Source organism: Camponotus vicinus, unplaced genomic scaffold, assembly GCF_025532165.1.
Source record: "Camponotus vicinus isolate PSW18456_S1 unplaced genomic scaffold, iyCamVici1.0 SCAF_4, whole genome shotgun sequence".
NCBI lineage: Eukaryota > Metazoa > Arthropoda > Insecta > Hymenoptera > Formicidae > Camponotus > Camponotus vicinus.
In genome coordinates, this window is record NW_028141976.1 from 4,906,800 (window position 1) to 4,928,275 (window position 21,476).

A 21,476-nucleotide genomic window follows, 5' to 3' on the forward strand; every position below is an offset into this window, starting at 1 on the left:
ATAACTTACTTTTTCGCAAGATCATTTGCGCGAAATTAGAAAATATTTTATCTTCAATAAGACCATAAAAAAGTATACATTTTTATGATGTATCGTTAGCAGTGTATATTATATTATATGTATTATTAAATATATTTCAAAATGTTTCTAATTTCTTTAATAGTTTAGAGAAAATTATTGTCTTAGCAACTATTCTAATATATTTTCATAAATCTACTTAAAAAATATATTTAGAAAAAAAGAGAGAAATTTATGTTATTTTTCTAATACATTTAATTTTTCCTTAATTAATTTTTTGCATCACCAATGATAAATAAAATTTTTCAAATGATTCACAAATTAGTTTTATAATGGAAATAATATATCTGTAATCAATGTCTGAAGAGAATAAATCTGAAAAAAATAATTCTCGTATCAAACACTGATGCGATTTTGCCGATTTCTCGATTGGCTCTTTCTTCATGACCACTAGTATTATGCTGTCATTGAGATAAATCTCGAAAAGTTTCTATATCACTTTCATGGAAGAACCTCTCGTCTTAAGTATTTACATGAAAGATCCTAGCAAAATCCGAGGCGTGGGCGATAAGATGTATCCTTGAGATCTTGTCTTCTTGGAACTTCGGAGGACCAGAAACTCGCGAACCGAAAGCCATGAAATTGAATTTATATCCTTCAGGATACTACAATTTAACTTCTAAATCGTATAAATACCTCGAAAAATATTACGAAAACGCAAATTCTCCCCATTCAAGATCCCCTTAAAAAGCAAATTATAATTTTAAATGTAATGGAAAATATACGTTCATTCTAAGATCAAAAATATATGATATAACGCGCTGCTTTAATTATTTTAATTCCTAATTATTCAAACTCTAACGCTTAAGTTTGTTGTTAATATCGCAAATTCTCACAACGACGGCGTCGCAATGATGACGATGCAATTTGTCTAGCGAAAGAATTCCGTCGGTTTTGCGTACAAAATGTAACAGGCGAACGTTATATATCGCCCCGCCGTAATTACCCGCAGCCACCCTCAGGAGTGCGGTTTCTGCGTGTATTCAGCAGCATCGTCGCGCCTCCCCCCTCCCACTCCCCCGCATAACGGTTCACCTAATAAACCCTCTCGACCTGTGCGCCGTAACTATTACTCAGAATTTATGGCAGATCGCGATAATTAATAGAGCCGCGATAGAAACGGCGGTTTGCGCACGAAGAGCTATCTCTCACGCTTCTGGTATTGGGACAACATTGCGAACAGAACGCAGACGTGTCGCTGTGGTAATTCCATATGCATGAGAACGGCGAATACGCTGAATATTTCTAAAATGTTACATCCGGCATCTTCGGAAAACGTGAGATGCATCAATGCGATTTTCCGACTTTTGTCATCTGATTCATGAAACACGAGATAAACAGGATATAATATCAAAGTAATTATCGTAACATTCCATCATACTTTAATTGGCACCCCCTTCAGAATTTTGTTTATTTCTTATTATTATAGACATTTTATTTTTTTTCCTTTTTTTGCCTTCTTTTATTACTAACACATAATTATTTTTTGTATTGATAAATTAAAGTCGACAATGTCCTTGCCTTGTTATGTCGAGGAAACCACGCTTTATACGCGCTCTCGGATGATTTATCGCGATTGTCGACAGCACTTTTTAGACGAAGGTCGAGCGGCATCTCCGTGGGATAAGTTGCAATATCATACTTCAGTCCACTTTCTCAACAAACCGCAGCCATGAAAGAACAAAAAAGACCAACTAAGTTGTCGTTACTATTCCGGAACTGAGGGACCCGCTCCCAGAGCGCGCGTCACTTTCTTACCGTTTCAAGGCAAATCGCTTCCGCTTTCTTACAATGAACATATTACAGGTCGCGCAAAAAGTGTGTATATATATATATATATGTGTGTGTGTGTGTGTGTGTGTGTGTTTCTCTTAAACGAAACTTTCGCTAATGCGACAAGTTTTTGACACATGTGGCCATTTCTACCAATGTCGCTTAATTTTAATCTTAGCTTAACTCATTCTTTGTCTTTTTCTAAAGAAACAGTTAGAAGGAGACGAAGAGTGAGTTAAGCTAAGATTAAAGTTAAACGATGTTGGTGGAAAAGACAGGCAATAGTCGTCGCTATATCCCTTGATCATCGACACCATGTCCATGTGCATAACTTCAGCATTGAGTTTTCGCCTGTAACATCCGACAAGAACGCGGTTTTTCTGAACGTGACTTTGATCCGATTTGCAGAATCAATTGAATTCTAACGATCGCAAATGCATCCCAATGACAACTGATTTCGCCAATTGACGTTGATGCATCTTTACACGATAAAATTTTCATTTTTGAAATTGCTAACGAATATTTCAATAAACGATTAAATTATCTCTTCAATACACTTTTGAAACAACGGCAAGTACATATTTTATTAGAAAAAAAAAGTTTATCTCTTATTTAAATCTTATGAAAGATACGAGTTAAAATTTTCACTGAAAAAATGAAGAGCTATAATTTTGCGCAATTTTCCACTAATGCGACGTCATCATAACGCATCATTATCAACCTGCATTATTACATCCCAGTTGCAAATTTCCGTTGAAAATGGTATCCGTATTTCTCTTTTTTTTAACATTTCTGTTAAAGACTTTAATGGAATGGGCTATCGCCATCAAACGTGCAAATTACTTTAAAAGTTTGTCCGAGCGACCGAAAATAGCGAGAAAAAAAATCAAACAAGCAAACGCGGGTCACGACCGATAAAACCGTGACAATTTTCAAATGGAATTATTTACAGCGCCTGAAACAAAAATCGTGTTTATTCGAAACTCGCATCCTATTGAAAAATGCAAACCCACGCTCGCGGGTAGATTTTAAACAAAATAAAAGAAGTCGGGCGCAAAAAATCTCATCGGTATCCCAGTCGCGTGCTCTGATTCAAAAATATGACGATTGTTATTTCTCTGTCTGATAAAATGGACACTCGCAAAGTTTGTCAGGCGAAAAAAATTCCTCCGCAATGGACTCAAAAATGAGACCGGAAGGTAAAAAAGAAAGAAAAATGAGGATAATCGACGCATAACGGTCGAGCGAAACAAAATAAAGAGGAAAACACGTTTTCGCATCGGAAAATATCCAAAACACAGATGATGTTTCCGTATAATTATTCAAGCGTATTGTCATAGCTATGAAATATAATTAAATCAGGATATATTTTCGCATCGAGGAGATACGCGGCTGTCCATCATCGGCATTTTTGCAATCTGACCAATATTTTTCCAAATGATCGACACTACGTGTTATTTTTCGAACGTATTCTATTGAAAATTATAAACAAGATGGTCAGTACTGCAAATGACTAAATTAATTTGCAAATATTCCTCTCTACAATAGAAAATGACGAATATCGAAAAAACATTAAATGTGAACAAATTTTAAATATAACGGAGGATATTCCATAATAATATTTTATAATGAATGTGTTCATTTTCTTCGTTTTTATGAAAATGGAGCATATTATTTATTAATGTAGTGCCGATTTATTTAATTATTTGCTTGTCAGAATTGTCCAGACAGATACGTAAACGATGTACCTCGCCAGTATATAATAACAATGTGTCCGACTGCACATCTATCTGTGCAATAATTATTCAGCGTATCACGGATGACTAATGTCCCATGTCATGCTGAGTTGCATAAATTATTCCCAGATTCGGGGACTTCTCTTATATTCAACGCCTAAGTGCTTTTCCAATGTTATGGAATATCGTACAATAAGATTAAAAGAATATTATCCCCCATCGTTATCGCAAACGACTAACATATTCGTATACGAGAAGTATTATTTTTCCTTCGTACAATATATTCTGCTCTGTTTTGTTCGACATTCGTTATTCCTGATAGTACTCGTATTTCATCTGCATATTTTTTGCAATGTAATGCAATAACCATTGTATTTAAGAGAGATATAATAAATGAAAAACACAGAACGTATAGAGCATTAAACATCTAGACAAAATAAGTTTTACGTCGAAAAATAACTCAATGAAAACCTATTTGCAAATTACGTAAAAAATAGACAGATTTCAAACAACTTGTATATATTGATAAAGACATTCATAACAGAGAAATTAATAATAATCCGACTCTATTGTTGATTCCATTATCTCGACGTAACGCGCCTCATTATTTTTTTCCATTTATTCAAACTAAAAAAGGACATCTTTCATCCGATCATGATTCGAACTTTATGATGTAAATAAATTAATCGAAACATCGATTTTAAAATTGCATATTTCACAAGTCACGCATCTTTGCGAAAGATAAAGGTATCGAATCTTTTGGATTATTCTGAGAGTCAGTTTAATAAAAAAAGGAACGTCACTTGTGCCACTTCTTCTTTTTTCCTTTCTTTCTTTACGTAGGAGAGCAGCTAAGAGTAGTGTTCGTGCCAAGGGATAAGAAGAAACAACAGAAGAGTAAAATGGAAGAATGGCACCCTGTGCCAGGACCTTCTTGACCTTCTTTGTCGGGTGGTATTTTCCTCGCGAATCTTCCCGGCACCGGAAGGCCTCGTGAATATTTAAACGATAGACGGATATACATATATTACCGGTATAATGAGGAGGGAATCCCTCCTACTACAACATCCGGCTAGCAAATCGGAGAGGCAAATGGAAGGAAAAAGAGGAAGAAAAGAAATAGAGGAGAATAAAGAGAGGAGGATAAGAAGAGCTGCGCTGATGGAAGAACATTCTAAATGATTCATGAAGAGAAATTAAATGGTGCTTTAAACAGGTTTTCCTTTCCTCGCTTTCGTTCATCTCGACCCTGCACGACTGTCCCTTATCCTTCAGCCTACGGTATCGATTACCTATCGTTTCCTTCTGTCTACCTTTCGATTCATTTCTATCGTTCTGCTTTCATGCTATCTCATGATTTGCTTTTTTTCTTCCTTTCGGTCTGTCTATCCGTCTATCAATCTATCTATTTATCTCGCTTGTTTACCCGTCTATCTGTCTGTCTTCTATCTTATTCTCTCCCGCTTCTTTCGTGACAAACCATTTTATCGCTACTTTCTCTTGCTGACGACATTTCTACCATTTGATATTGCATTCCGGAGATTCATCAAAATTTTCTCACCTGTCTCGAGAGCGGAATTCGCATAAACCGGACAAGCGTTAAAGAAGCTAATTTAAGCTCGGTCGTGATGTAGCCGCTACATTTTCCTTTTCGTCTTTTTGCAAAACCATGCGGCAACTTCGTCACTTCCAACCGCTGCAATCGTGGTCAGACTAAATTGCGTTTCTTTTGATTTCGTTATTACAAATTACATATAATTGCAAGTTTTGGCGCTGTGAAATATCGCTCGTTTTAGGCAATATATACCAGGTAAAATATTTAATCGTCTTACTTTATCAACAGCATAAGAAGGAAAAATGATATCGACGTTTTGACACTAAATTCATGAAAAATATTTGCAGCATTAAAAAATACATTTTAGACATTGCTTTTAAAATTAAGCTAAATTAAGCTAAATTAGCGTTTTATAAACGATGTTTTATAAAATAATATAATATAAAACGGTTGTGTTTCGCGCGAGATATTTCCTAGATATATATTCTTAAATATTTTAAATTATTTCAAAGATTGTGGAGCATTCTAAGATTTCTAAAATATGAATCTGCGAAATATGTATGTCTCATCCGGCACACTACCTCATCTTTGCGGCGATTAGTAGAGTAAGAGCTCCAAGCCGATGATGTGTTTTTTTTTGCCAAAAAAGCCGCAACCCTTCCTAATCCAGACACTCGTTCCGTCTCTTCTGCCGACGTAATCGCTACCATTGTTCTCCTGCCTGATTTCGCGCGCGAAATCCACCATTACTACCTACAAGCTTCCCGTGAAAATGATCCACGGTGCCGGAGGGGGACAGAGGAAAAGAAAGAAGGATAAAAATGATGAGGCAGTAGCACACTGGACGAAAAGGATTGCGGGATTGACAGCACAATACCGTTAATCCTCATCCATTTCGAAGGCGCTCGCTCCCATTTCGCGAGACGGTCCTCTATATCACGTAGATTCGCGAGAGATTAAAAGTTTTTGCCGAACTCGACAAAATGCAAAAAAGTAGCAACGGAGGAGAAAACAGGCGGCAGATAGACGAGAAAAATCTGCCGGAGCAGGCTGAACGTCGAGGCGAAAATTTGTCGCCCGTCGCGGAGATGACGCGTGGTTTTAGGATTTATTAAGGGGCTTTTTGCCAGAAAACGTGCCACTCATGCGGGATTGAACGCGCATAGAGCGTTCTCTAATTCTACTTAGTATCGGTGCAGATAATAACGTAATTAGCAGCTTGGTAAAAATTAAAATCTGAGATCCTCTTTTTCTCTCTCCCTCTCTCTTCCTTAAATGCTCTGCTAATCGATTATAAAAGAAATTTTTACTATAAGTTTTATCTCGAAACACTATCATATCGCAAAGAATAAATATTTTAAAAAGTTTCAATATAAGGTAATAATTATTACTAACAAAGAATTGTTCTTTTAAGTAACTTTCTCAGATATTTTACAAAAGATATATTAGCTACATACAAACGAATTTATGCAAATTCTTCGAATATAACATTCGTGCTGTTAATCTTCTCCCCCAGACAAAGCGGAAGACCCTAATTTGTATCTTGTCTTTGTAATCCGATTGTTGCTTCACTAAATAAGCATTACAACACGCAGTTTAACAATGCATCGATAAACTTAGCCGCATTCCCTTTAGCAAGAAGCGAATCGTCGAATCAGGTGGGCAAACACATCCTGAATACTCGCACGCCGAAACCGAGAATGGGGGAGATCGGAAACTCTCCGGAATCAATCTCAGGCATTCCGGAAATACACTGTAAAGCCGCCCTTCTCACGTTGTGCCTCTCCACAACCCTCGTTATCCACATGTAGAAAGAAGACGGATATTGCCCGAGTACATCCATCTAATTACAAAGTCGCAAAACAAGAGAAGCGTTCGACAAACACGCTGCGAGTAAATATAAGGATCGTTTGTTCGAGGATGGATTCGCCGATATAAGGAGGGAGCCTCGGGAAAAATAAAGGGAAGCGCGCGCCAAGATGGAAAAGAAGCTGCGACGCGACAAGGCCAAAGAGACTCGCCATTTTCGAGAATAAGAAATTCTTATTTGCAAGTCATTATACCATGTCGGAAGACTAGTTTTACTCCCTTTACTGTCTTACTCCCTTCCTCGTCTTACTAAGCGACGCGAACAGAGCACATATATACGCGAGAAGAGACAGGTAAAATTTAGCGTGTAACAAAATATTTTTACAATAAAAAAAATAATATAAAATTTGTTATAATTAATTTCAATGCGACGCGATATATATACGTTACTTATTAAAGAATTTTACTTCTATAATAAATATTTTTTTCTATTCATGGAAATTGTATTCTTTCTGTTTTGAGCCTATTCATATATATATATATATATCAATGATTTTTATATATTCTTATTTAAGTCATTTTGCGATTCTTTAATACTTTTCCCAATATCAATAAATATAATAAAATTATATAAGTAATTATATAAGTCATGCAAACATGTCACAAATATGTCGCACGAAAAAATTATGACCAAGTTATTATTTTTTCGCGTTTAACAAAAAAAAGTATTATTAAATATGTATAAAATTTTACAAAATCAAACACATGTCCTCAAAAAAATTTCATGTTCCCAGAATAAAATAATGCAATATGAATAAATCCTCTCATGGCTAGTAACACATATACATAGGATCAAGAAATTAATATATTCCGCATTTATTTCCAACTCATTTTTATGACATACAAGAAAGATAAATATATGCATATATTGTCATTAAAGTATTATTACAATTTTGCATTCTCTTTCACCGCATATAATCCACCGTTACCGTCCCATTAATGTGCATTAAGCAAGCGATTTCATGTCGATATAAAATCGGCATATTCTAGCAATGCAGATTATCAACGCGCATACATATTCTCTACTTCCAGTCAAATCATGAATGGCCCATCAATTTGTTAGGTTCCATTACCAGTGGAATGTTCGGTTCAACGGGAAATGTACTTGATAATAGAACAATCGCATTCCTGAATCCACATAGTTGAATAAGAAACTTGTAACACAAAAACTCATTTAATTCAAGTAAGAATTATATCCATGAACGCGAAGAGATTGTATATTTAATTATAATATCGCGTTAGTTATGCTTCAATAAAATTACAATATTAATAATCGAACAAAGGCAAGACTTGAATTATAACAAAATTTTATCAATACTCAATATTAAATTAGAAATAGGTAATTAAAGCACTACGTAATATATACGTTATACCTAACTACGTTTATACTTAATTCAATCTTTAAATAAAATCATTACATGAAAGATCGAAAATCCTAAGAAATGATAAATAAATATTCATAAAAAAAATTATGCAAACTCATGAACTGAATTTTGCATGATTGCTGTTACTTTGCAAAAGAAAACTTGCTGACGTATGACACGAAGATCGGGGAGAAAAAGCTTAACGACAACATCACATCAGAGTGATTTTGCTCCGTCACCCGAATTAACATTTTAATTAACGGCACGGAAAAGTGATGTTCCAGCGCGCATACCTCGCTCTACGTTCCACTCTATGGAAACCGTCAGCGGTTCCGGAAGTCGCCGAGAAGAGTGACGACTACCTCACGAAGGAGTTTGCGAGGCATCGAAGCAAAACCTCGGCACAACCCAGAGCTTAATTAGGCGCACCGAGGCGCACGGAGGCGTTTAAATTGTTCGCGCATTCGCGTGATCGAAAGTTCACAGTCCTTAACCTTGACCTACGATTCCGCGGTATCTAACAGACGGAAATGACTTCGAATATATCTGAATCATTAATTCACACGTTGAATTTATATATCGTGACGTGGAACTATCAGGTTATTTATGCAATTTTTATTTTGCCTCGACAACGCGCTCATAAAATCGTTTATTGTTATAGATTTATATATTGTTACAAATATATAATAATAGTACAATAATTTCGAGCTTGATGTGTTTTTGTTTACACTTATAATCACTTATTAGAATTATTCAAAATAAAATGAAAGTAGCGAGTTCTGAATACGCGAAATATATAACATTGATAATTAAAAAAAAAATCTTATTAATGAATATAAAACTTTCATATTGTTTGCTATAGAAAAGAGGTCTTTTCGTGTAATATTTATTGTTGCGTGGTTATTTCGTATGAATATTTGAATAAAACATTTTACACGGGATGACAACTTTTTTTATTTTATCGGTAAAAATCTATTCAAACTTGTTCCGCTTGATTTCAATTTGTTGAAAATAAATGTTTCACTGCAATGCAGCATTTAAAAAAGTATTTATTTGTTTTTAAGCGGGCAGTAGTTAGCCTTGCAGATATTTTTGTGGTATTATTTATTTGCAGTTAAAATAATATCATATATTCGTAAAAATAGAAATACGCGTGATAAAAGATTGGTTAAACATTAATTAATATTAAGAAAATTACTCAATTCAATTAAGATTAAAAGATAAAAAATAATATACGAGATATTGCTTTAATTTATTAAGAGAATAAATTATTTTGTAAAAAAGAAAGAGAAACAGAGAGTTTGTATAAGTTTTAAAGAATTCATATAATTTCTCGTAAATCGCTTTTTTTTAAACAAACTAGATATACTTCAATATATCACAAAATAATTATACTTCGTATATTACAAAAATACTGAATTTTTTGAAATTAAATCTTGTCGATCAAACTATGTTTTTTAAAAGTATACTCTTATTAATTCCAAGTCACGTGTTTTAAATAATTGAGTATTTAAATTCTATAAATTTACATTCTACTAAAATTCATGCTTTTTAGTTGCGTCAATTTTTAACTTTTTACGAAAAGATATCGAAATTTTAGTTGCATTTTGTTAACAATTATTTTCGCTAAATAATTGTTATGAGGGAAATAGATATAAAATAAGGTAATTTATTTATAAAAAAATATATATATATTAAATACAACAAAATTATAAAGAATTAAAGTTTCCACTATGTAATTTGATTACAATTTCAAAAAGTTTATACATAATAAAAACATGTAAAATACAAACATATAAAATACGTATAAAAATAGCAAATGCAACTAAAACCTCGGCCAAAACCTGAAGTATGAAGCATTTCATATTATAATTTGTCTCATATTTTGCATAACTCTTTTCTTTGTAAACGTCATGACAAATCAAAATATGTCTCGTGAGATTAAATTTTGCATTTCTCCCGCGACTATTCGTCCAAGTTCCTTGAATTTCTCAATCTCGTTAAAGATTCATTTACATCAAAATTATTCAAAATTGTAAACATAATGCAACTGAACTTTAACTCGACTTTGTTGAGAGATATTTCGATAGACTAGAATAAATCGTTTCGATATTAAACTCTAAAATAGCAAGAAACATGCATTAATTATATACAATCGAGATAAATCTTATTCCAGTTTGACAAACAAGACACTGACAGTCAAGTAAACTTTTAAAATGTCACAATTTTGCTTACATTATAATTTTTATATGCAGATGTCTAATTTTATACGTTCATACAGATAGATTATACATGCTTTCAAAACAAGTTAACAGTTTAATATAACGTCGTTTCTCGAAGTGATACGAGGTCAATTGAATATTGCACAAACACTTAAGGAATGCTTTAAAAACTGATTACGCTTATATAAAATCGACTGATATTATTATGCATATTACAAAAGGATAAATATACGTTATAGATGTTTTTATAAGAAGCAAAAATTAATAAGATATTGCAAATTTTAAGTACTCAAGAAGATAGTTATTCCACTCGATATTTTATTTAAATAATATATTTTATACGCTCATATATAAAATTCTCGCGAAATATTGTTTTTTAATTTTATTTCATGTACATTATTTTCTAATATACACGCACACGTGTATGTTTTAAATAATCTTTTCAGAGTTAAAATACGAAACCATTTAAATGCTATTCAAATTTATTTTATAAACTGTGAATATGAAAAGATGCCATTGACGATCGCATTGATATCGTTGATAAAAGATCGTTTCTTAAAAAGACAAGCACTTAATGAGTTGTTATTGTGCATAAATTATACTCAATTTATCTGCGTATGCAACTTTTTTTATATAATGCTTTCATCTTAACAAGCAATCAATTACTTAAACTTCCACGTGTGAATAAAATATTTAAATTCTCGATTCGATGTCAAACAAGTGATATTATGCTCCTGTTCATAATTGGACCTCTTAACAAAAGTTTCACATATGTCCATTAATTTTTGCAATCCTTCATTACATATTAAACATATGTTAATAACTTCTTATGTATATTAAATTAACGTTTTGAAGAGCAAAAAGAAATCTTCTTTCTAGAAATTTGCACACGCACTATTAAAAGAACTCAAGTATGGTAGTAAATCATATTCGCAATATATGTATGCCGATCTATAATATTTGATTTGTCCTCGCATTAAGGAAGCGTTACGTCAAGTGTACATTGAACGTAACGATTATCATGAATAATGTATTCCGTGTCGCAATCATTTTTTTCCCAATATGACCAACACGCATCTGTTCAAAGTTAATTATTCCGCAATCAGCGTTATACGAACTCGTGAAAGGAGCTGTAGCTCGGCCGCACTCTCGGGCGCCAGGCAGCTGACCTCCGCATCGATTACAACGTGCAATAAAGAGAGACGCAAAACGATGAAAGGAAACGAGACGGAGAGCCGTCGCCAAGAATGGAGTATCCCCTCCCATGGCACCTCCACCGAATACGACGCGGAGTACGCATGCGCGCGTTAAACGAAGCGTGTGCGTTATGTCGTGTGTTTCTCTCCAAGTTACTAAAAATTTCACGTCGCCGCGTATTTGGAGACGTCGCGAACGGCTGTCCTCGCCGCAATCACGCACAATAGTCGACCTCGCTATCCAGATTTGGCTGATAATCGACCTGTCGCGTCGAGCAGATACCTCGTAATGCGCATCAATGGAAACGCGTGAGCGAAGGGACTAGCTCGAATCTAGGTGTGTATCAGTGCGTCTACTCACGGCTTGTCAGGCTGCGATCTGCGGACCATCCGTTCCACCTTCTGGATCTCTTCCGCCCTGGTTACGCTCTTGGTTCTGCGCGATCGCATCCGAAAGTCACTGTTGTGCTCGTACTCGGCCGTCATGTTGTCGTCGTTTAGGCGCGACGTAGAGGAACATATAGAAGCACGCGTATTTGCGGCGCGACGCAAATCACGCTCGTTGGCGGGACGGAGGAACACGCGGATGAAAACGAGAGTCGGCACGTTCCCGAACACTTCTGACTCTCCGCCGTCAGTGAGGCTTGTGCGTGCGGCAACGGCGGCAACGGCCACTGATGCTGATAACGAGCAAGTTTCCCGGCAACGCGTGAGAGGCGTGCACGCCAAACCTTACGAACGACCAGTTTTAATCTCTGCCTATTTCATACGTGTCATGCTCCTTATGACGGTAACTTAATAGCGTGAATTTGCAAATCTCTCTCTCTCTCTCTTTCAGAGAGGTCATGCTTCGAACACGCGTGCTTCTCAGAGAGAGAGAGAGAGAGAGAGAGAGAGAGAGAGAGAGAGAAATGATTGTTTATCTATTTTCTGCTCTCCGATAGATAACGCTCGTCGACAGTTTCCAAGGAGACTCGTGTGTTTTGGGTCATATTGACTCATGTATTTCACATGTGCGAGTCACGTGTACAGTTGTCCTTTGATATCGTTTAGAATTAATAAGCAATATCATGTAAACACATAAAACAATCAAATAGAATTTTATCTCTCTTTTCAATTCATAAGATAAAACTAAAAATATTAAAAAAATATTTTATTATTGAGATTTTAAATAAATATGTTTATATATAATATCTGTGTAATAATATAAAAAAATTACAATAAAAAAATTATCGTCAATTTAGAAATGATTGTTGTAATTGATTATGCAATATAATACAGGTGATTTCTGCTTGAAATATGAAATCATTTAAAAGTAAATTTCTTCAGGTCTTTAAAGTTTTTTAAATAATATCTCGCCTCCTTTCTACAATTAAAATAAATAAGTCTAACTTTACAGTCCAACTCTGTATTTTAACTTTCATTCTAGTCGTTCATCTTTATAGCACTTCTGTCCCAATTTAATTGTGATAAAACGTTATTTTATTACAAGACCAACAATAAGACGCGTTTCCGTTCAAGATAACATAAAGAAATGTTTTTTTTTACATATTGCTTTCTTAAATGCTCACAGAAGACAATATAATAATGGTTTGTATTTATAATATAATATTGCTGGTATAATATATTTCGTATATTGTAATTCTATAAACTAATATTTTAAGAAAAAAAATAATATAAGTAAATATTAATAACTAATTTTACGAATCGTTCGTTCAAGTTTTAATATTAAAGAGAATGTGATTTATATGTCATCACAGCTTGTATTACAACGGCAACATTATTGGTTCTAATTTCATCGCAGATCAGTTTCACATTACGATCCAATTACGAAACTAGTTAGCAAGTCGTTGGTCATTGCTAAATCAAACATTTCGACAGTGACACTCCCAGGCTATAAAGTCGACGATGAAGTAATCACAGTGTCGTCACTTCCATTAAGATTTCAGATTGCGCGGTACTGTCACTTGGTCGTGGAACTTGGATTTCGAGTAACTTCTGGCTCTCCGAATTTCCAAAGTTCGGAGCAAATAAAGCCTGAACCCCGAGCACGTGAGACAATTTCGCGAATCGGTCGCCGTAAGATTGAAAGATATCGTCAAGCCAAACGAAACGAGGAATCCCGAGCTAATTAAAGTACACATGCCGCGCAGGGTGCTGTGAGAGCCGTCAAGATCCTCGGGAAATGTACGAGGGATCTACCCTCGCGTAGATTGCGGGCTTACGAAGCGATGACGCGTACGAGTTTCCACGATCCGTTATTATAGGAGGACGTGATATGCTGCGAACTGTTTAGGTCGATTTTTTCCCCAAACGCGAAATCCCGCACGTTTCAGAAATATATAGGATGGCTCATACATATGCGATTTTTTTAATTTAATCTTTTTTAGCTTGTCGATTAGCATAAAATAATTAAAAGAATCTTCGATGAATATATATTATGGATAACAATGTACGAAATAAAAAAAAATAAAATTTATAGCATAGCAATATTTTTTCCCTTCACTTCCGACATTTATTTTTAAGCGTAACAAAAATTTGTACACTCTTAAGTAAAATATATAAAATCGTTACGAATTTTTATCAATTTATTTTACGATATTATATATATTTTTATTATATATTTCTTTATATATATTTTCGTTTTCTAACTAAATTCCAATCCAATTGCAGAACAAATATTAATCTTGCACAGATCTTTAATATTCCAGCAGTATTTTATTGATCGTAAAATAACGAGTAAACACTCGCCCGATGGTAAACTACTTCGTAACCTTCATGTAGGGGAAAACAGGATAGTCGCGTGTTTACCCCTACATCCTCGGCAAATTTACCCGAAAACTCGTGTGGGTGAAGATCGCATTTGTTGGAAACCTTGGGAGAGCAGATTGGCACGTACCGGCAGTACAATCTCTATTCCGTTTCGCGTACCACTGGCGGTCATCAAAGTTCAAGATTATTGTAAAATGTAAACTATTGCAAATGCGAACGCTATTTTCCTTCTCGTAAACGTTTGCCGTATCCAAAGACTGTTTCCATTTTAAACTGCTTCAAAACTTTGCCCTTTCTCTCTCTATTTCTGTAATATTATATTTATTATCAACTCGCCACTTTGTTTTTATCTAATCAAATTAAGATAAGACACATGTCCGCACATCTAATTTCAAGTCATTCAATCTCATATTATTTTTCGCCTCGAGTGAATATATTTATATCTTTTATCGGACGATACGTTTTTATTCAAAGATTCATTTGTATACGAACAAAGAATAAATTGTAGCATTTATCTTGGAATTGGATTGAACTTTTCAACCGACTGTACCAACTTTGTTGCATTTCATTTCAGCATAATCGCGGTATCCTTATCCCATATAATGTAACTTTGCGAATTAAATTTTGCGAGATCGGGACAACCGTGCGTCTACCGGCGCATTCCGCAGGAATTTCGCGAACAATTCCGTGTACGAGTGAGGAACGCTCTTGCCCTGCGAGACCGGAAGCGGACGGATCGGCACGTATACTCGTTCGTCGACGCTTTTCAACGCGAACTCGCAGGGTCGTTGGGACCGCGATAGGGAAAATGCGGTGGGAGGAAAAGCTTGTGCAAGTCGTTTGTGAACTCCCTTTATAGCCAACCGCGAATATACCGGACGCTACGAGGCGAGCACGTTACGTCGAATACGCAGTTACACGTTTGCTCGGGATAGACATCTGCCGAGGCAACACTCGGAAGTTTGGGGGATTTGAGAGCAACGCTCTTGTGCTGTTGCACATCCGTTCAGAGCCACCTTTTAACGTTTCAGGACGAAAATGGGATATTTCACTGTTGTTGCTAGCCAGGGACTCATCAGGATCTATCATTTATGGCCGAATTTTCAAGCACCGTGACCATACATGCGCCTGCTTTATGTGCCGCACGAGGAGGTTGAAGATTTTATTATCCGGTGATGACTTTTTCGATAGCGATTCTCCGATACTTATGTCGGCGAGTACTGCTATCGATTCGATACATAATACAAGACGTAAGGGAAGACACGAAGGAAGGAAGTCTATGAATAATAAATCGCTTCGTAATTATTTCATAATTATTATGAAATACGTAATATTTAAAGTTGATGTGACATATCACGAATCATTTATTTCAATCGTATTCTAAACTTCTCTTCAGATCGCTTATATTTTTCTATGAATCTTTTTGCAATGCAGACATTTTCAATGCGGTAATTTCGCGGTTGATTCTTGTCAAATGGCATGAAACATCATCAAATCATAGATCTCGTATAAAAAAGAACTGTACGAGAACTGTAAGATATTAAATCGTGAATTGTGCCAATATCTATAATTTGCAGATGCAAATTTGCACGGACCGATACACAAATGATTAAATAATATGGATTTATGAAAGAGTCGTAAAATTTTCGCACAATTTAAATTTTACAACTAAAGCATTCGCGCGTTGTAAAAACAAATAATCATTTCGCTGAGAAAACGATGGAGCTTTCTTAACAGTTTATACGAGTCGAAACAAAGATTTTAGCTCTGGAATATTTCATTACATATGCAATGTGATGGCACATGATACATAATGTAAATGCAATAAACTATATAAATATTATATTCTTTATCAAATTACTTTATTGATAAATATTAATTAATAAATGATATAAATAAATGATATCTACTTATTAGAAACTCAAAATTTGCATTATCAAAAAATTTATCTCGTCAAACTAAAAAAAAATTACAACTAAAAAATAAAAAAAATAGGAGATAAAAATATATCATCTACACTAACTCGATTTCCCGCTTTTTTTTCGAGCAAAAGTGCAGTGGCCATTTCGTTAAACTGCAATCAAGATATGTGTTACGATAAGCTATAACAACGGCTAAAAGTTGTCACGAACATTGGAAACAACTGGAAAAATGTTATATGTTTATATAGTTATTATTATACTTTCTCGTTATGTTCTAAACGATTCATTAAATGATTTCGATGAATTTGAAAATTGATCAAGCACCTATCTTTTGAGCGTTTAATCGATTGCACGCGTAAAATTGGCGTTGATAAGACGTTTTATCATGTATATTATTTTCACTAAAGAATTTACAGATATCAAAAAAGTTTTTTGTACGCCTGTTCGACCTCAATACAATTCCGTGGTTTTACGTAGATCGCTCGTAATGATCGCTCGAAAGATATCGCGAGAATCGCAAACTACCGCAATAAAGGCAAGCGTGCATCGTCAGGAAAATCGATCCACCAGTTATAGTTTCCGTTAAATGAAAGTTTCCGCAAATAAGCGATAATTTTATTCGTTTGATGCCATTTGAAAATTTGATGAGAAGTTAAAATCCTCGATAGTTTACTGCATTTGAATTTACTTATTCAATATTTTACCGATTTTGAGTTTTATTATGAATATGGAAACATTGAAGACTATAAAAAAAAATTATTGTGTTTTTCTTTCTAATAATATTAGAAAGAATATTCATTTCATAATTAATATTTCTTAATCTCTTAAATTTATTAATCCTTATAATTTTAAAGTAACTTCAAATACACAGCATCTTGTACTGTATGAAAATATAAATAATCTGTAAAGTTTTGCGATATAAATAATCCGTAAAATTATTCACTTTTAGTTTTATCTGATGATATATACGATTTGAACACGGAACATTTAATAATGTATATATGATTGTCGTCTGGCGACGAATAAATGCGCGCGGAGAGTGCATCTCGCTCTTAAAATATGATGCAATATATCCCAAGGAAAAAATGGCAAATATTCGTCAATGTCTAGCGACTTTTGCAGAACACCGAGTTGCATTCCTTATTGTCTCGTGGTCATGTGTCAGTCGTCTCCGGAAGGGACGATCGGCTGAACTTTAACAGACCAAGAGTAAGCTTGGAAACTTTCGCAATATTGGTCGGACCGCCATCCCCGGGATTATTGCCCCCTTGTTCCGTAAACCACCCTCGAAACGGATTCAGTCACCGGGATCCGTACTTTGTATTCAGACAACGTACACTCGAACGACGTGGTATCATCATCGTCTGTCCGCAAAAGAACGTTCACGAGGTCACGTGCTGCGATTAGTACGCCGACGATTAAACTATCATGTCACGCGCAAAATATCACGTATTTTACTAAATGTTCGCAATCCATTATGATTCCGTCACAGTTCTTTTTTTTCCTATGACTGTGATTTTTTTCAATATCCATTTTAACAAATTTATTAATAAACATTAATGAAGCGAAAAAAATATAGAAAAAGATATATAATTATTATAGAATGATTATAGAATAAAGAGAGATATAATTATAGAATTAACATTTGTATTATATCTCTATATACGCGATAAATTTACTTGTCTAATAAACAAACAAAAAAGCATTGGAAGAACAAATATATCATATATACTTTTTATACTTTCTATTGCACAATAAAGCGAAATGGAAATTACCACGAAAATAAATTGCCAATTGTAATTTGATAATTAAAGAATATAATATGTAAAATAAATAAACTGTAAATTCTTACCTTATAGTTGTCCCGTCGTCGTCCGATGCTTTTCCGGGTTCATCATTTTTGCTGTTCCTTTCTGGCACTCACACACATGTTATTCGCGAAAACACGATTAATTAGCCGAGTATGACGATCGCACCGCACTTTGGACGATATTCCCGATTGAATGCACACCATCAGCATCTTATTACGTATAATCCGAAAAGAGAATAACGCGAAAATTATGAATCACGCATATAACGAAGTTATATTTGCTCGGCAATTGCGCGGCTAAATTACACATCGTTCGCTGCGATAATGTTAATGAAAAGTGTACGCTCTTATTTTAAAAAGATTATTGCGATCTTATATTACACGTGTGAATAAATACAGTTAAAATATTCGCAGAATATAATCTGAAAATACGTCATTACTTTATTAACACGGAGCGTCTCGGCGTCGCTGCCTATTCCCCCGACTCTCGCCGCGTCAATGACAAGGCCACGGCAGGTAAACAAAACCGAGCTCGGAATTTCTCCCCCCTCCACGCTCCAAAATTTTTCACGCGGCATTTGTTTATATAACTTTTCGTCGTATTATTTCTCGAAATATAATAGAGATACGAAGTATGCCCTTATTTATGTACATCGTTTTTTCTTCATCATTCGTGCGAGTCTTGAACGAATAGGCAGCGGTGCGAGACGCTCTATTATCGTTGTATTATTTCTTTCGAAATACGACTAACTTGTATATTCACACTTTTAATAAAAAAAGATTGAGAAATTTTCCGAAAATATACGTAATATATAATAATAAAAATCGATAATATCGCGAATAAATATGTGATATCGGGAGTGCAAAGTACCGCGCGATTATCGCGTTTTATTGATTAGTGCGTGCGCGAGCGTGATTAATTGTGTTTTCGCAAATGTCATATGAGTGCTACGAAGAAGTAAACGTTGAACAAGAGGAGAGGAGAAGGAAAAGTCCAGGAAGTCATCAGGCGACATCGGAGCGAAAATAACCATGAGGTAAGAAAAAAACCTGTAACTTAAAATAAAACTTAAATTTAATTTATCATTTAATAGTCGCAAAATTGGTTGTTTATTTCCGCGATCCATTTACACACATTTTCGTAAAATATATATATGTATATAAACATTTACAATAGACGTTTTTTCCGAAAGAGACACGTAAAGAATCGCTCAAAATGATCACAATTGGGCGTTACCTGGTTAATTTATTTAGTAAGCTAAAAGGGAGACAAGCGTATGTTCCGATGTCGCCATTGTATCGATAGGTTTTCACCGCTTTGAAATATTACCGACGCACCGGTGAACCGGGCACCCCCAAGCCCGAATTAATTTCACAGAGAAACAAACGGCGGCATATACGTTTGTGTTAGGGTCATCCGGACGTCCCAGTTTATCGGGACACGCCGCCGCCTGTCCCATTATTTACCGTCGTTCGGACGCCTCGACTACTTAAACGAGATTTAATTAATGAATGGCACGTCGAGGACCGGCGAACTCCAACTCCCGTGGATTTGTTTACGTGTGTCCTATCGACTTTTTGTCGTCAACCGAAGAGAGTCCCGTTTTCGTTGATAAAGGTTCGCATAGGTGTTGCACATTGCCACCATAAATCTCGCGATGTGCCGGTTCTTTAGCGTGCGCCACGAGATAATGACATTATATTGCCTCCGCCGGGAGTTTACGTAACTGTCGTAATGTTTCGCCAAACTTTTCGCATCGATACGAATTGCGATAGCCTCCCCCCGCGATCCCCGATATACGCTAGCGAATAAATTCTCCGCCTGTCGCTCGGTTTATTACGCGCCGGGTATATCATTTTCGCCTAATGAATTCTTTTGTCGTTGTACGTGAAAATTTCTATGAAGATCCCGCCATCGAAATTACTGGCGAATTTGATGCATATGCACCCGCGTTATTAATGCTTTAAGAAACTTGCTTTAGACGCTCGTAAAGGTTATTGCTTTTAAAATGTCGCATGCGCCGCGCATAAAAGCGAGAGCGGCGTGTTGGTGCACACGTTATTTTCCGAAGGATCGGCACACGGACGCATTCTTTATTAATATTCTACTTGAAACTTTTTGATAGCGAAATTCAGAAGGACTTCATAAGAATACTTTGGACGCGCTTCATAATAGACTATTACACAATGTTTTTTGCAACTCTTTTAACTCCGCCCCTCGTATAATTTTCATCGAGTTTTACACTCTTTATGACTTGATCACACATAAAGAACGAAACAGAGCAAACTTTACCTTTCTCGTTTATAAACATTTTCTAGATACTCTGGAAACATAATATCTGTTTCATATTCTTATTCTAATATATTCTAATCATATATTCGCGGACGCGGTTTTTTACTTTCAAATTTATTTACTAACAAAAAATTAATCAAACTCTTTATGAAGCATTGTAAAAACGCATGGTTTCTACAAATAATAATTCAGTCAGACGCTACTGACGTACTGTCAAAAGATGTATACAACGTGACTGTAAATCTCCACTGTAGAAACGGTACGCGCGGTTTATATTCATGTGAAGATCCAAAAATCAGTCAACGACGCAAACTAATCCATCGTCAGATGGTAAGAGAAGGAAATCAGCCGTCTGCAAGCCTCGCACAAGCTTAAGGATCGCATCTAGGGTTAAGGGGCTTGCTCCGGAGTCTGAGAGCCAAGGAGGGTGCGGTCGCTTGCAGCGTGATCCTACCTAAGCCGAGGCTAAGAGGCTATTAGTTAGCTCTGCTAGCTGCGACATAACCCGTAAGACTAACATGGTACTTACACCTGCCTCGTCGGGATAGCAGGATATTCAACCAGCCACCTCTTTGCGCGTGTTTGCACGGCGGTTGTCTACGCTGATGGTGACTCCTGAACACGATTAATAGCAAGGAATGAATATCAAACAAACTAACCGCATCGCTCCGCTTCCACGTTCCATCCGGTGCATGAAATTCCATTTAAATGGGGGTAACAAAATATATAATGTAAATAACAAATGCATGCTGACTGCACAATTTATATAAAGTAGAATTTATAAATAAATAGAAGATATATGTGGGGAGAGAGAGAGAGGAATAATGCATATAATGGTAATATTAAAGGATAACATATGTATAAGATGAAATTTATGACCGTGATA

At 35.4% G+C, this 21,476-nt stretch overlaps 1 protein-coding gene across 2 annotated transcripts in view; it reads right to left on the bottom strand.

Annotated features, from left to right (window-relative positions):
- Positions 1 to 12,575, bottom strand: part of Mdy (diacylglycerol O-acyltransferase) — an 86,945-nt gene extending 74,370 nt beyond the window's left edge. Inside the window, exon 1 of one of the 2 annotated variants that reach the window (XM_083098866.1) lies at positions 12,155 to 12,575. In XM_083098866.1, coding sequence (XP_082954992.1) covers positions 12,155 to 12,279 — 125 coding nt within the window. In that variant the 5' untranslated portion in view covers positions 12,280 to 12,575. The remainder of the gene's footprint in view (positions 1 to 12,154) is intronic. The other variant, XM_083098865.1, reaches the window with a different exon arrangement.
- Between the last annotated feature and the right edge of the window lie 8,901 nt (positions 12,576 to 21,476).